The sequence below is a fragment of the Natator depressus genome, chromosome 15 (genome assembly GCF_965152275.1).
Source record: "Natator depressus isolate rNatDep1 chromosome 15, rNatDep2.hap1, whole genome shotgun sequence".
NCBI classification, from domain to species: domain Eukaryota; kingdom Metazoa; phylum Chordata; order Testudines; family Cheloniidae; genus Natator; species Natator depressus.
Genome location: NC_134248.1, coordinates 12,635,178 through 12,647,027, shown reverse-complemented (window position 1 = coordinate 12,647,027; position 11,850 = coordinate 12,635,178). Strand labels below are relative to the sequence as shown.

The following is an 11,850-nucleotide window of genomic DNA, read 5'->3' as shown; positions in this document are numbered from 1 at the left end:
ACGTACCCAAACGCTCACGCCCAGCCTCTATTGGCTGCAGACAGCCGGAGACCCGCAAACCACAAGCCGAGGGCTAAGCGCCTCCTTCGACAGCCAGCAGCACCGGCCCCCTCGCCCCACCCCGCCCCACCCCTTTCGGAGGGAGAGCCCCATTACTCGGGGACCATTTATTTATTTATTTCGGGGGGATTGGGGGGGGGGGCGGAATCATGTGCCTGCTCTCCCCTTCCCCCCCCTCCGCCCCCAACCCTTTTTTTGCAAGCCGGGATGAATGCACTTCAGAGGTTGTTTCTGCGGCTATGATTTGGGCGGCTTGAGATCCCCCCTGGTTCAAAGGAGACTGACAAGCTGGTCAGTTTCACGCGCTTAGTGCCCCAAGCGTTTGGTTCCCCTTGGTATAAACCCCGCGCAGAGCCATCTCCTCTCCGCTGCAAGTGGTACAAGCAAGGGGATCCATCATGGGGTCCAGGCTGAGCAGACAAAGCAGCCTGGAGGAGGAGAGCGCCTCTGGAGAAGACTCGTGCCCCAGGTTAGCTAGGAAGGAGCCGCACAGGAGGGCGGAGACTAACCGCGGGGACTTTCAATTCGCTTCCCTGATCCTGAACTCCGAGAAGCTGTCCGGGGTGCTGAGGAAAAACAACCCGGCGCCCTACGTGAGGAGGGTGGGATGGATCCGAGAGATCCAGGCGACCATCCGGGAGCACAAGAGAGAACACGCGGTCCACATTCTCAGATTGCTCAGAAAGGTAAATGACTTAATAGTGCAATGAAAAAAAAAAGTGCATGGAAAATAAATAGAAACAGTTATTTAAAAAGATCAGCAAGCAATGCCAAGAGAAGTGCACGCAAAGACTAAAGTGTAAAAAAGTGCATGCAAAATGCTGAACAAAGCAGTGCAGACAAGGTGTGCAGAAATAAAACAACGCAAACTAGCAAGAAAGCAATGCGAAAAAAAATGCTGAAAAGCTATACACCAGTGCAAAAAAAGCACACAAAAATAAAGCAGTGCAAACTAGCAAGGAAGTCATGCGGGAAGTGCAAGCAAAATTAAGCAGTAAGAAAGAAAAAAAAGCAGTGGAAAATGCATGCAAGTGCTAGACCAAATTTGGAAAGTAAGCAAGGCCCTTTAAGAAGTGCTTGGAGGAAAAAACATTGTGCTAAAAAAAGGAATGTGTCAATGCAAGCAGGTGCATGCAAAACCACCGAGAGAGGGATGCTAAAAAACAACAAAGCCGTTCCACCCCAACATGACAGAGCAGGGAAGGGGTTAATCGTGGGAAGGGCTGGTAGGAGCTGGGCGTACAGAGTCTATGGCAAGACGGGAACCGCTGGTCCTGTTAGTGGGAGGGCAATCTGGGATGAGCAGGGGAGAGGGATTCTGATTTTCCCTCATTTTGAAATGAATTTTCACATGGTACCTTTTGCAACGGGTTCAAGGGCTGCCTCCGGGAATGGAGCCCGACGCGGCCCTTATTCACGGAGCGAAGCTCCTGATTTGGAGCAGAATCATTTCCGCTTTCCCCTTTGCGGTGTTCGACCCCAAACACTCTCTCCACGGAGCTACAAGGCGGGGTTGGATTTGCCCCTTTCTGGGGTGTTGGTGGGGTGATTTGTGCACAGTCCTCCAGCGATTGCTCCATGGAAGGAAGAGGGTGGGGTGTGTGTGTGTCTAGGCTCTTTTGTGCTGCTTTACCAGTCATGCAGATGCTGGGTCAGCAATCCCACTTTGGGTGTGGACGTGGGGAGAGGGAGGCAGCCTCTTTGTTCCACACACCACCAGTGGCACGAAGGATGGCTAGAGGCACGGGAGCCCTGAAAGCTAGACATCAGGACACGCATCTTTGTCACTAGCATCTTACTAAGTCTCATTGTGCGAGAGGAGGTGAGTTTAACCAGATCCCTCAGAAAGAGGGGGTAAGTGGGAGTTGTCTGACCATAACCACTAGGGACACAACTGAATCTATGCAATTAAGGATTTTAGAGCCAAAAACCCATGACCAAAACTCCTTCAGGCAAGGACCTTGGAAAGCTACCTATTAATCAAGGCCATTTTATGCCAGAGACTAACAAGAGGTAGCCCCTTTCCATAAGTTAATCCTGCCTGTTGATTCAATCAGAATGGGCTACCGAGGAGTCTGGGTACAGGCCCTGGATGAGGGGTAGTCTATTCTTTTGTCAAGGTCCAAATGTCTAGATCAAGGTATAGTCAAGTTCCAGACTTCAGAGAAAATTAAAACACAAAAATAATGATAATAGTAAGTAAATAAAGATTTTGGGATCCATTCAAAAACATCTGGTGGTCTAGATTTGGCCCGTGGTCCGCCTATTGACTGCCCCTGCCCTGGATACTGAATGTCTGTTTGAGGATAACTTAGTCAGGGAAGGAGAGGTAAGCAGGTCAGTGGATCACGGCAAACTTGTTCTTGTCTGTCTCCATTCAGGAGAAAAAAGGGAATATACAGACATCCTGTGCCAAATTGATCATAAGGACACAACTATTACTGTCCTGGAACAGGTTCATCCATTCTGGTGTCCTGTCACAGACAGACAGGATCAATGCAGGCACAAGCCCCGCTCCGCGCTTAAGTTTGTATTCTGTATCATAGAGGGACACTTTTTCCTGACCCAAATGGGTCAGCTTCTGAGGACTGAAAGCCCTTACAATTTCTTATCCTAGCAGATGTCATCCTTGTTTAGATAATTGTCTAATCCTCGTTTGAAATGTGCAACATAAGACTGATTAGTAAACTTACTTAAAGTGTAAGCTCTTAGGGCGGGGGCCACCTGTCATGTTTATGCAGCCCCTAGACTAATGCGTCTAGGGCCTCTCTGCACTACAATATAATCATAATTCTCCTGCAGCAGTGAGTTCCACAGAGTCATTGTGTAAAGAGTATTTTGTTTAATTAGTGCAAGGTCCTGATTCTACAAAATTTGCTCACATGAGTAACCTTACTCGAGGGATTACTCATATGAGTAAACAGCACTTTCATGAGCAAGAATTTGCAGAATTGGGACCTAACATTGTAGCTTCTTAATTTCAGTGTGTCCCCTTGCAGTAGAATTTACACTACCTCCTACCCCGTTAACATACAGACTCAATACATTAGTCTTTGTGTTGGCATAAATACAATATTTCCATTCCTTTACTTTAAATCATTTTGAGTACATGTTCTCCGGAAAGCCGGTGTGGGGGAGGGGGCGGTTCACGCAGACAGAGGACAGGAGAGACATGATTACAAGAGGCTTGCGGGGGGGGGGGAGGGGAGGAAATAAACAAGTTGCAGCCTCTAAAATGCATGATGTGACAAGAAGGGACTTTTGTAGGTTTTGCCAGAGGCTGGAATTACAGTGTGTCATTTCCTGTTGTGCTCAGAATCTTTTACCTCTAGACAAACACTTAAACCCCTCTCCGATCTTGAAGTCTCCAGAAGGGTCATTAGCTGGCAGCTGGGATTTTAATGTTGAGTCATTGGGCCATCTGGAGTGGAAGGTCATTTTGAAACCTTCCTTTGCACATGGCCTGACAATTTCTTTCGGGTCCAGCTCTAGGGCAGCCAACAGTCCCTTATTAGAAGGGACATCCCTGATGTCTTCATCTCTATACAACAAGATCAGGAATTGCTGAGGGCTGCAAGCAGCAGCAGGAAATACCCCGGCAAACGTAGGTGAGCACTGCTTAGTATTAATAAATAAATAAATAAATAATATTGGGAGGAGGGGTGGGGTGGGAGCGCTAAGAATACAGTCCCTTAGTTTTGAAATACAGTGTTGGCAACCCTAGGCTAAGCCATGTGCCCCCATCCTTCCCACTTCATCTGAGAAGAGCCGGGTACTAACTAACATTTCCCTTTAACTCACTTTTTCCCCCCCTTGTCCCCGGCTCAGGATTCCCAGTTGTTTGTGTGTTAGGGCAATAACCTACCGTGAAGGATATAGGGTCATTCACATGCACCCGTGCTGTGCGGACACATAGAAATTGGACACAGTAATTATCATGGCTGAGTCAGGTGGAGAGAATCCAGCCAACACTTATACTAACGACTACCTACTGCCCTGTGTGCTTTGTAACGTCATTTAGTAGAATTGTTATTGTGCCGTTCCGGGCTAACCGTCGACAGGGCCATGGGACAGAAACAGCATTACCGCCGTCCTAGCTTGGGCAGTAGCACTGGTAGCTAAACAGTTGCCTGGCCAGCAATGAACTGAAGAGTCTCTCGTGAGCCGGTCGTTAACCATTTAGCTTGTGCTTTGCCCTTCCAACCGTTCCTCTCTTCCTGCCCTGACTGGGTGTGGAACGTGGAAGCATCGGCCTCCACCTTCCTTACCTTGTATATTACAACCCTCGGCTCCAGTCTGTCACGGGACATCCCGCGTTATACAGACCGGCATACCTGAAGAATAACAGGCATGCAAGAGCCACAGAGCGATGGGCACAGGTGGGGGGGTCTGACGGCTGTTTGGAGGGAGTGAGATTCACTTGTGCACTATTAAGGGGTTCAGCTTCATTTCAGACCCTACATTGGAACGACAAAAACGGTCCCTGTGCTGAGCTGCAAGGAGATGGGGAGGCTCAAGGAGCCTAGCGTGGGTGCTGGAGCTGGCCATCTCAAAGGGGACAGGGCAAGGGGGTGGCTGTGACCACCCCCTCACAGGCACTGAGCAGCAGAGATTAGCCAGGGCAGAGGGAGCAGGTGCCTCCCCCCGCCCATCCAACCCTCGAGCCTCATGGGGAATAATTTCTCCTCCTCCTGCTGCTGCCGCCGCCATGTGCCCACCCCTTCTGGCCTCCAGAGCAGGCTTCTAACAGTCATGCTCTAGCCCTGGATTTTTACTTGGCAGTTTTGTAATTCTGTACTTTGAGGGCCAGTACATGCCAAGGTGGGTGGGCAGTGCTCTGCCTGGCTCTGTTCCATTCCCAGGACCCAGTCCAAGCGGGGCTTTGGGTGTCAGCACTGGGCCAGCTCCATTAGCCACGGCAAGCTGCCATTTTAAAAACCAGGAGCCAGATCCTCTGCGGGTGTCAGTGCGCAGGGCTCCATTGAAGTCAGGGGAGCGGCAGTCTACACCAGCAGAGGATCGGGCCCAGGTGAGCTACACTGTGACACCAGCCAAGGATCAGGCCCACGATAATTAAATTATTAGAACACAAAATGTAAATGGGTCAAAACCATATGTCTGTGCTGTCGGTTAGTCACAAACCAAACTCCTTAAAACAATATATTCAGGGGGCAGGATCAACTAACTAGTGCTTCTGGGCTGAAAACGTATAGACCAGGGGTTCTCAAACTTCATTGCACTGCGACCCTCTTCTGAGGACAAAAATTACTACACAACCCCGGGGGGGGGGGGGGCGAAGCCTGAGTCTGCCCGATTCCCACTGCCCTGGGTGGGGGAGTCAAAGCCAGAGCCCGAGCCCCACCGCCCTGAACGGGGTAGGGGTCAAAGCCGAAGCCCAAGGGCTTCAGCCCCAGCCAGGAGGGGGCCTGTAACCTGAGCCCCGCTGCCCAGGGCTGAATCCCTCGGGTTTCGGCTTCAGCCCTGTGCAGTGGGGCTTGGGCTTCATCCCCGAGCCCCAGCAGGTCTAAGGCAGCCCTGGCAACCCCATTAAAATGGGGTCCCGACCCACTCTGGGGTCCCGACTCACAGTTTGATAGTCTATACCAGCCGTTCTCACTCTGAAGTGACTATTTACAGCCACGTTATTTACAAGCCTCTCACCTAAGGGATGAGAAACAGGAATGCAGATTCCTCTTTAACTGGAAAGCTGCAAAGGGTGCTGCTGAACCCGAGTGTTTAATCACGGCTGCCGAGTTTCCAGCCCTGCCCCGCTTCCCAGAGCTTTCTTCTTGTATTTAGGAGGGTGAGAAAAGGACTAGAGAACCTGTGCCAACTTCCCCTACGTGTTATGGTGAAGCCAGGTGCTGGCATGATGCCCTGATGCGTTCCTAGCCCGTGCCTAGGTGTCCATATCAATAGCCATGTGTGGCAGCTTATTCTTATGTTGCTGACCCATAAACGATGTTGCTCAGTTTGCTTGGGGATATCCTACTCCTGTAGGAATCATCGATGCACAGACAATGAGGTAACATGCACTCAACTGCATCTCTGGCGCATGTGATCTCCTCTTCCTCTCTTCATTGGATTTGGAGCCAGTGACTGTTCTGTATCCCGCTCTCTGCTTGGTGAGAGACGGGTGCGGGGAGGGGTGTTGCTTTTTCTCTTGCTGATGTCTAGGGTCAGTATACCCCAGTTCTCCCATGGCTCTGTCCCCCAGGGGTTGTGCACGCACACAGTTCCTTCCTTCAGTGCTGCGGATGCACCTTTCGCCCTGCGCTGTATTAAGCGCAGACTCAGCAGAGTAATGAGAGCACATGGGACACCCAGTTGCTTGCTCATGTCTCCTGGCAGCAATGTCTTGAGCAGATGTCTTGTTTATTCCCTCATCCGAATCCTCCACGTCGATTGAGCCAAGTCCCAGCATAGTCCCTCCCCCATGGGACTTCTCTCATTCCTCCCCCTTCAGCTACTTGCCACTCCTGTCTTCGCCCTCCTCAGAGCCTGTTCTGCTGAGCGCCTCTATTTCCTTGCCAGGTTTCCTTTCTTCTCCTCCTTTTCCGTTTCTCATCCTTCCCGCTGCCTCATGGCACCTCTACTTACCTTTGCCAGATCAGAGTTCCCCTCAGCTCCTATGGGGACTTGCGCCTTCCCTTCTAGCATAGAAAAGCCTCCCAAAGCTTGGTCCTGGGGCTCATCACATGATTCATCCCGTCACCCCCCCACCGCCCAGGAGACTTTTCATTTGCAAACAGTCTCCCAGGCTCTCCTGATGTTCCCGGTTAGCGTAAGTCACAGTATACCCTGAGCCCGCAGGTGAGCTTTAGGGACCATGTTCCCAGCCAGGGCTTGGGCCAGGGATGCAGAGATGAGAGAAGCAGGCTGCAAGAGCTCTAGGGCAGTGCTTCGCAAGCTAGCTGAGGTGGGGGACCGGCAAATTTTTTTTCCCCCCAATGTGCGCGCAGACCGGCAGCCGATGGCTCACGGACGGGCACCAGCCCACGGACCACCACTTTGAGTAGCACTGCTCTAGGGGACAAACTACAAATGGATTCTTCGCGACAGTTATAAGGATCTCGCTGCTGCTGCTGAGGTGGCCCTGTCCAGCCTCTGACTCATAGGCACTCACTCCCCACGAAAAGGCTGCAGCTAAACTAGCTATCAGCTCCTTCAGCGCCGGTGCTCCTGCACCTCTCCTACGGGGACTCTTGCTGGGACAGAGCAGAGCTGGATTAGCTGTGAGCTTACCTCTAGCCTCTCCTTCTGTGGGCTCCCGCAGGGAATGGAGTGACTCACCTTTCCTTGGCTAATAGTGTGAAACCTTTTCTACCCCTCATACGGTAGACTATCTCCAGTCTAGACCCACCCAGCTCTGGCCATTCGATCGGTCTTATCCAGCCATTCATCCAGATACTTAAAGGGCCCCCATCACAATAGTGCCTGCATCCAATATAGTTCTGCTCTACCATTGTTAGGCAGCCTCCTGCATTACTCAATCTGTTTTTCTTGGACCCTAGCATGGTGGTTTTATGGCTTCCACGCTATGTTTTTCTAAAATGTAGCAACTGTAAGGGGGCCCTGAAGAACACAGTCTAACTGCCTGTATTCTCTTCTAGGACTTGGGATTGGAAGGTACATGCCTCAGTGAAGTGCTCTACAAGAATGCTACTTTCCTCAACTTGGTGGACCCCATTTCCCATGACCTGCTGATGAACCTCGCTAGAGATCTGCAGTGCCCCAAAAAGGTGAAGCCCGCTAATACAGTGGTCCCTGGGGGAGAAAGAGTTGATCCAGGAATGTGCTTATTGAACTGCCCAATGCCACTCCATTCTCCGTTGGGTTTGGCTTAGGAGCTGTAGTTCTCTAGAACCAGCCAACTCCTACTCCCTTGGTGTGACATCGTAAATGCTGCCATAGATGTATATAGAAGTCATTTAAAAAAAAAAACAAACGCATTAGAGTGTGTGTGTTAAGTGCAGAGAACTCAGGAAATTCCCTCCCACAGCAGTTGTAAACTCAGCCACAATGTGCATGGATGTTTGTGTACAAATGGGTCCAAAAATGCAGGGGCATCTAGGAAATACACCCATGCTTGCAGGCCAGTCTTCATCATGCAAGCCCTTGGCATGCATTCGTTAACATGGTCTGGCCACACAAATAAGCTACACCAGTGTAAAATGGGCATAATGGAGTGGAGGATCAAGCCCCCCTGATTTGTGTGCCTATCCTACCACTGCACTAGTGTCAGCAGAATACACTAGAGTTCCTTATTTAAGAAAGGAGGGGGGAGGAAAAGTCACATGACTGCACATCAGCCTGAACAATGTATTGCACGGTGGGTGGGGTGGGGTGGAGCTCCAGCTCTAGTCCTGCAATCTCCTGAATATCTCAGGAGCGCTGCGCCTGCGGTGATTAAGTGTTCCTGTGCGTACATGTAATCAGTCAGACATTCAGATAAATGCCCGTACCTCCAGATAGATATCCTGCGAGCCCTCTGCGTGCACGGCTCCCGTTCAAGTCAACCAGCTGTCCTTGGCAGGAGTGGGCTCTTGGGACCCCAGGTTATTGAAAGAGCTCAGGGCCAGATTTCCAAGGGCTCAGCACCCGCATATTGGACTAGATTTTCAAATGAGGTCAGGTTCCACTTAACTAAGAGCCAGATATTTCAAGGAGCACTTCGCCCCCAGCTTCTCCCGTTCGGACATTCTGAGAGATCTTCAGAAGAGCCCAGGGTCTGCCGCGTAGAGCTCTTTTGGAAATCTGACCCCAAGTAAGGGGGCTGAGCTCCTTTAAAAATCTGGCCAGTAGGGCTTGTTCCTGCAGTGCACTGAGCTGCCCCAGTGACCTGAGTGGGAGCAGAGGCACGCAGCACTTTGCAAGGTTGGGCCTTACATTGTTAAGGAAAACCCCATCTAGTGCACGCGCAAGGTGCTGCTTCAGCTCAGTTATCGATGCTGTAGGTCAGACCCTGCTGCATGCAGGATGGGCAAAGGCAGTGTTCTTCCTACCAGCCCACCTGGGACAGTTCAGTTATCCAAGCCCCGAAAGGTACCTGCACCATTTCCTGAATGCCTGAGCCTGCAACCCCTCCCTCGCCAGACCTCCCGTTGGTGTCAGTGGGACACGGAGGGCTCCTCAGGTCAGGAAGGGTTAGTTGTGGGAGGCCATTAGCTCGCAGAAACAACCTTCCACTCCCACCCTGCCCCTCCAGCCAGCCAGCTTACTAGCAGCCAAACAACACTGGGAAAACTTTAATCACGCCCCATGGGCTGAGAAGCAGCATGAAAAATGTCCACGCAGGAGGTCATTTCTTTCCGAAGGTTATAAGCATCTAAAAATGGGGGTTTGCAATGAAAATGCTTCACAACCGTCATTCCAATGACCTCTGGGTTTATAGTTCTAAGGTACTTCATGCTGACTGCCTCTTCAACCTCACAAGACACAGTGCCTTCCAGGGGAGGTGGGGATAGATGGGGCTACCTTCTTCTGCTAGCCTACTGTTTATCAGATAGATTGCACTCTGGGGACATACACACCCTGAAGAGGGTGAACACCTCAGTTGCTCCTGAAGCCAATGGGAGTTAAGTTGAGGAGTAGATGGGGCTCAGCACCCTGCAGGATCAGACCTCCAAGCACGTAAAGGCATAAATAGCAGCGCTCAGCCACCCGCCTTGTTTCTTTCCGTTTCCCATATGGGTACCCGGCAGCACAAAAGTCTGGATTATAGACCTTAGGCAAGTAATAGGAAGGCTGTGCACAATTTCCAGTCTCTCAGTTAAAATCAGATCCTGTTTCTAGTTACAAGGACACCTAAGGAGCAGGAGGTAGGATCTAAGCTGTAGGAACGGCTGCAGCAGACTGCGCTAGGCTATAAAATGAAAGCAGGAAAATACAAAGGCTAAGGAACTTGGAAAACACGTAACATGGTATGTGATGGCGTAGGTCCCAATCCCAGCCAGCGCAGGAGTGGGGCACAGAGACGCAAGCAGGTGCATCCTAGACAAATTAGAGGATTGGACCAAAAGAAATCTGATGAGGTTCAACAAGGACAACTGCAGAGTCCTGCACTTAGGACAGAAGAATCCCATGCACCGCTACGGACTAGGGACCGAAAGGCTTGGCAGCAGTTCTGCAGAAAAGGACCTAGGGGTTACAGTGGACGAGAAGCTGGATATGAGTCAACAGTGTGCCCTTGTTGCCAAGAAGGCCAGTGGCATTTTGGGCTGTATAAGTAGGGGCATTGCCAGCAGATCGAGGAACGTGATCGTTCGCCTCTATTCAACATTGGTGAGGCCTCCTCTGGAGTACTTTGTCTAGTTTTGGGCCCCACACTACAAGGAGGATGTGGAAAAATTGGAAAGAGTCCAGCGGAGGGCAACAAAAATGATTAGGGGACTGGATCACATGACTTATGAGGAGAGGCTGAGGGAACTGGGATTGTTTAGTCTGCGGAAGAGAGGAATGAGGGGGGATTCGATAGCTGCTTTCAACTACCTGCAGGGGGGTTCCAAAGAGGATGGATCTAGACTGTTCTCAGTGGGAGCAGATGACAGAACAAGGAGTAATGGTCTCAAGTTGCAGTGGGGGAGGTTTAGGTTGGATATTAGGAAAAATTTTTTCACTAGGAGGGTGGTGAAGCACTGGAATGGGTTACCTAGGGAGGTGGTGGAATCTCCTTCTTTGGAGATTTTTAAGGTCCGGCTTGACAAAGCCCTGGCTGGGATGATTTAGTTGGGGATTGGTCCTGCTTTGAGCAGGGGGTTGGACTAGATGACCTCCTGAGGTCCCTTCCAACCCTGATATTCTATGATCCTAAACCACAGGGCTCCTGCCAGTCAGAGTGGGAGTCTATGCGGAAGGCTGCAGCAGAGCAGGTGTGCACAGTACACCCCTCCCGGCTGTTTGCTGTAAATGGCGCCATACGCAATAGCTGTAAAGCCACCCACTGGTATTACACGTGTCGCATGTCCCGAGGGAGTTGGGATGCTTCAGCTACTTCCTCGCAAAGTTACAGTGCCCGAAGCGTGGTACTCTAAGCACTTGCCATAAAGAATGAAATGAGTAATTATTGACAGCTTTACCCATCCAGTTCTGACTTACACACCCTGTGTTGCAGTCACACAGCTAAGGGCTGGGAAGCCAGGCAGCTATGAAGGTTTTTTTAAAAAAGTCAGACACATTTGGGAATCCTCACCTGATGACACTGGCCCTCTAAGCACTCATATCACTTTCAGCTCTGCCCGTTGTCATTCATCCTGCAGCATGTGCAAAGAATTTCAGGGTTGGAAGGGACTTCAGGAGGTCATCTAGTCCAACCCCCTGCTCAAAGCAGGACCAATCCCCAATTTTTGGCCCAGATCCCTAAATGGCCCCCTCAAGGATTGAACTCACAACCCTGGGTTTAGCAGGCCAATGCTCAAACCCCTGAGCTATTCCCCCCCCAGAAGAACTTGTGCAAGCAAATTCAGTTATTTCGGTGCCATCTTTTATCACCGGGAATGACAGCAGACCACTGACTGTGGGCAACTCACCATGACTCTTTCCAATGGCCCAGAGCAGGAGTCTCTGCAGGAATGCGGGGCGTTCCTAGATACTCCAGTCCCAGCCTCTCCCAGCAGGAGGCACGGTAGGGAATGGGACAGGAGTGCTGGTTGTTGAGCGTGCAGTTTGAAGGACTGACGATAAATCACAATAATCATCTGATTTAGGGCTTGGGAAATATTCAATCCAAGCAATTTTAGCTTGGCTGCATAAAACAATGGCAGTCATCCTGGAATTTCTCTGTATAAAGGC

The 11,850-nt window shown here is 50.7% G+C and overlaps 1 protein-coding gene across 2 annotated transcripts in view; it reads left to right on the top strand.

Moving 5' to 3' along the window:
• The first annotated feature begins 244 nt into the window (after positions 1 to 244).
• Positions 245 to 11,850, top strand: part of LRRC75B (leucine rich repeat containing 75B) — a 33,728-nt gene continuing 22,122 nt past the window's right edge. The window contains exons 1-2 of one of the 2 annotated variants that reach the window (XM_074972370.1): positions 246 to 746; positions 7,674 to 7,802. In XM_074972370.1, coding sequence (XP_074828471.1) covers positions 459 to 746; positions 7,674 to 7,802 — 417 coding nt within the window. In that variant the 5' untranslated portion in view covers positions 246 to 458. Of the gene's footprint in view, positions 747 to 7,673; positions 7,803 to 11,850 lie in introns of both variants that reach the window. The other variant, XM_074972371.1, reaches the window with a different exon arrangement.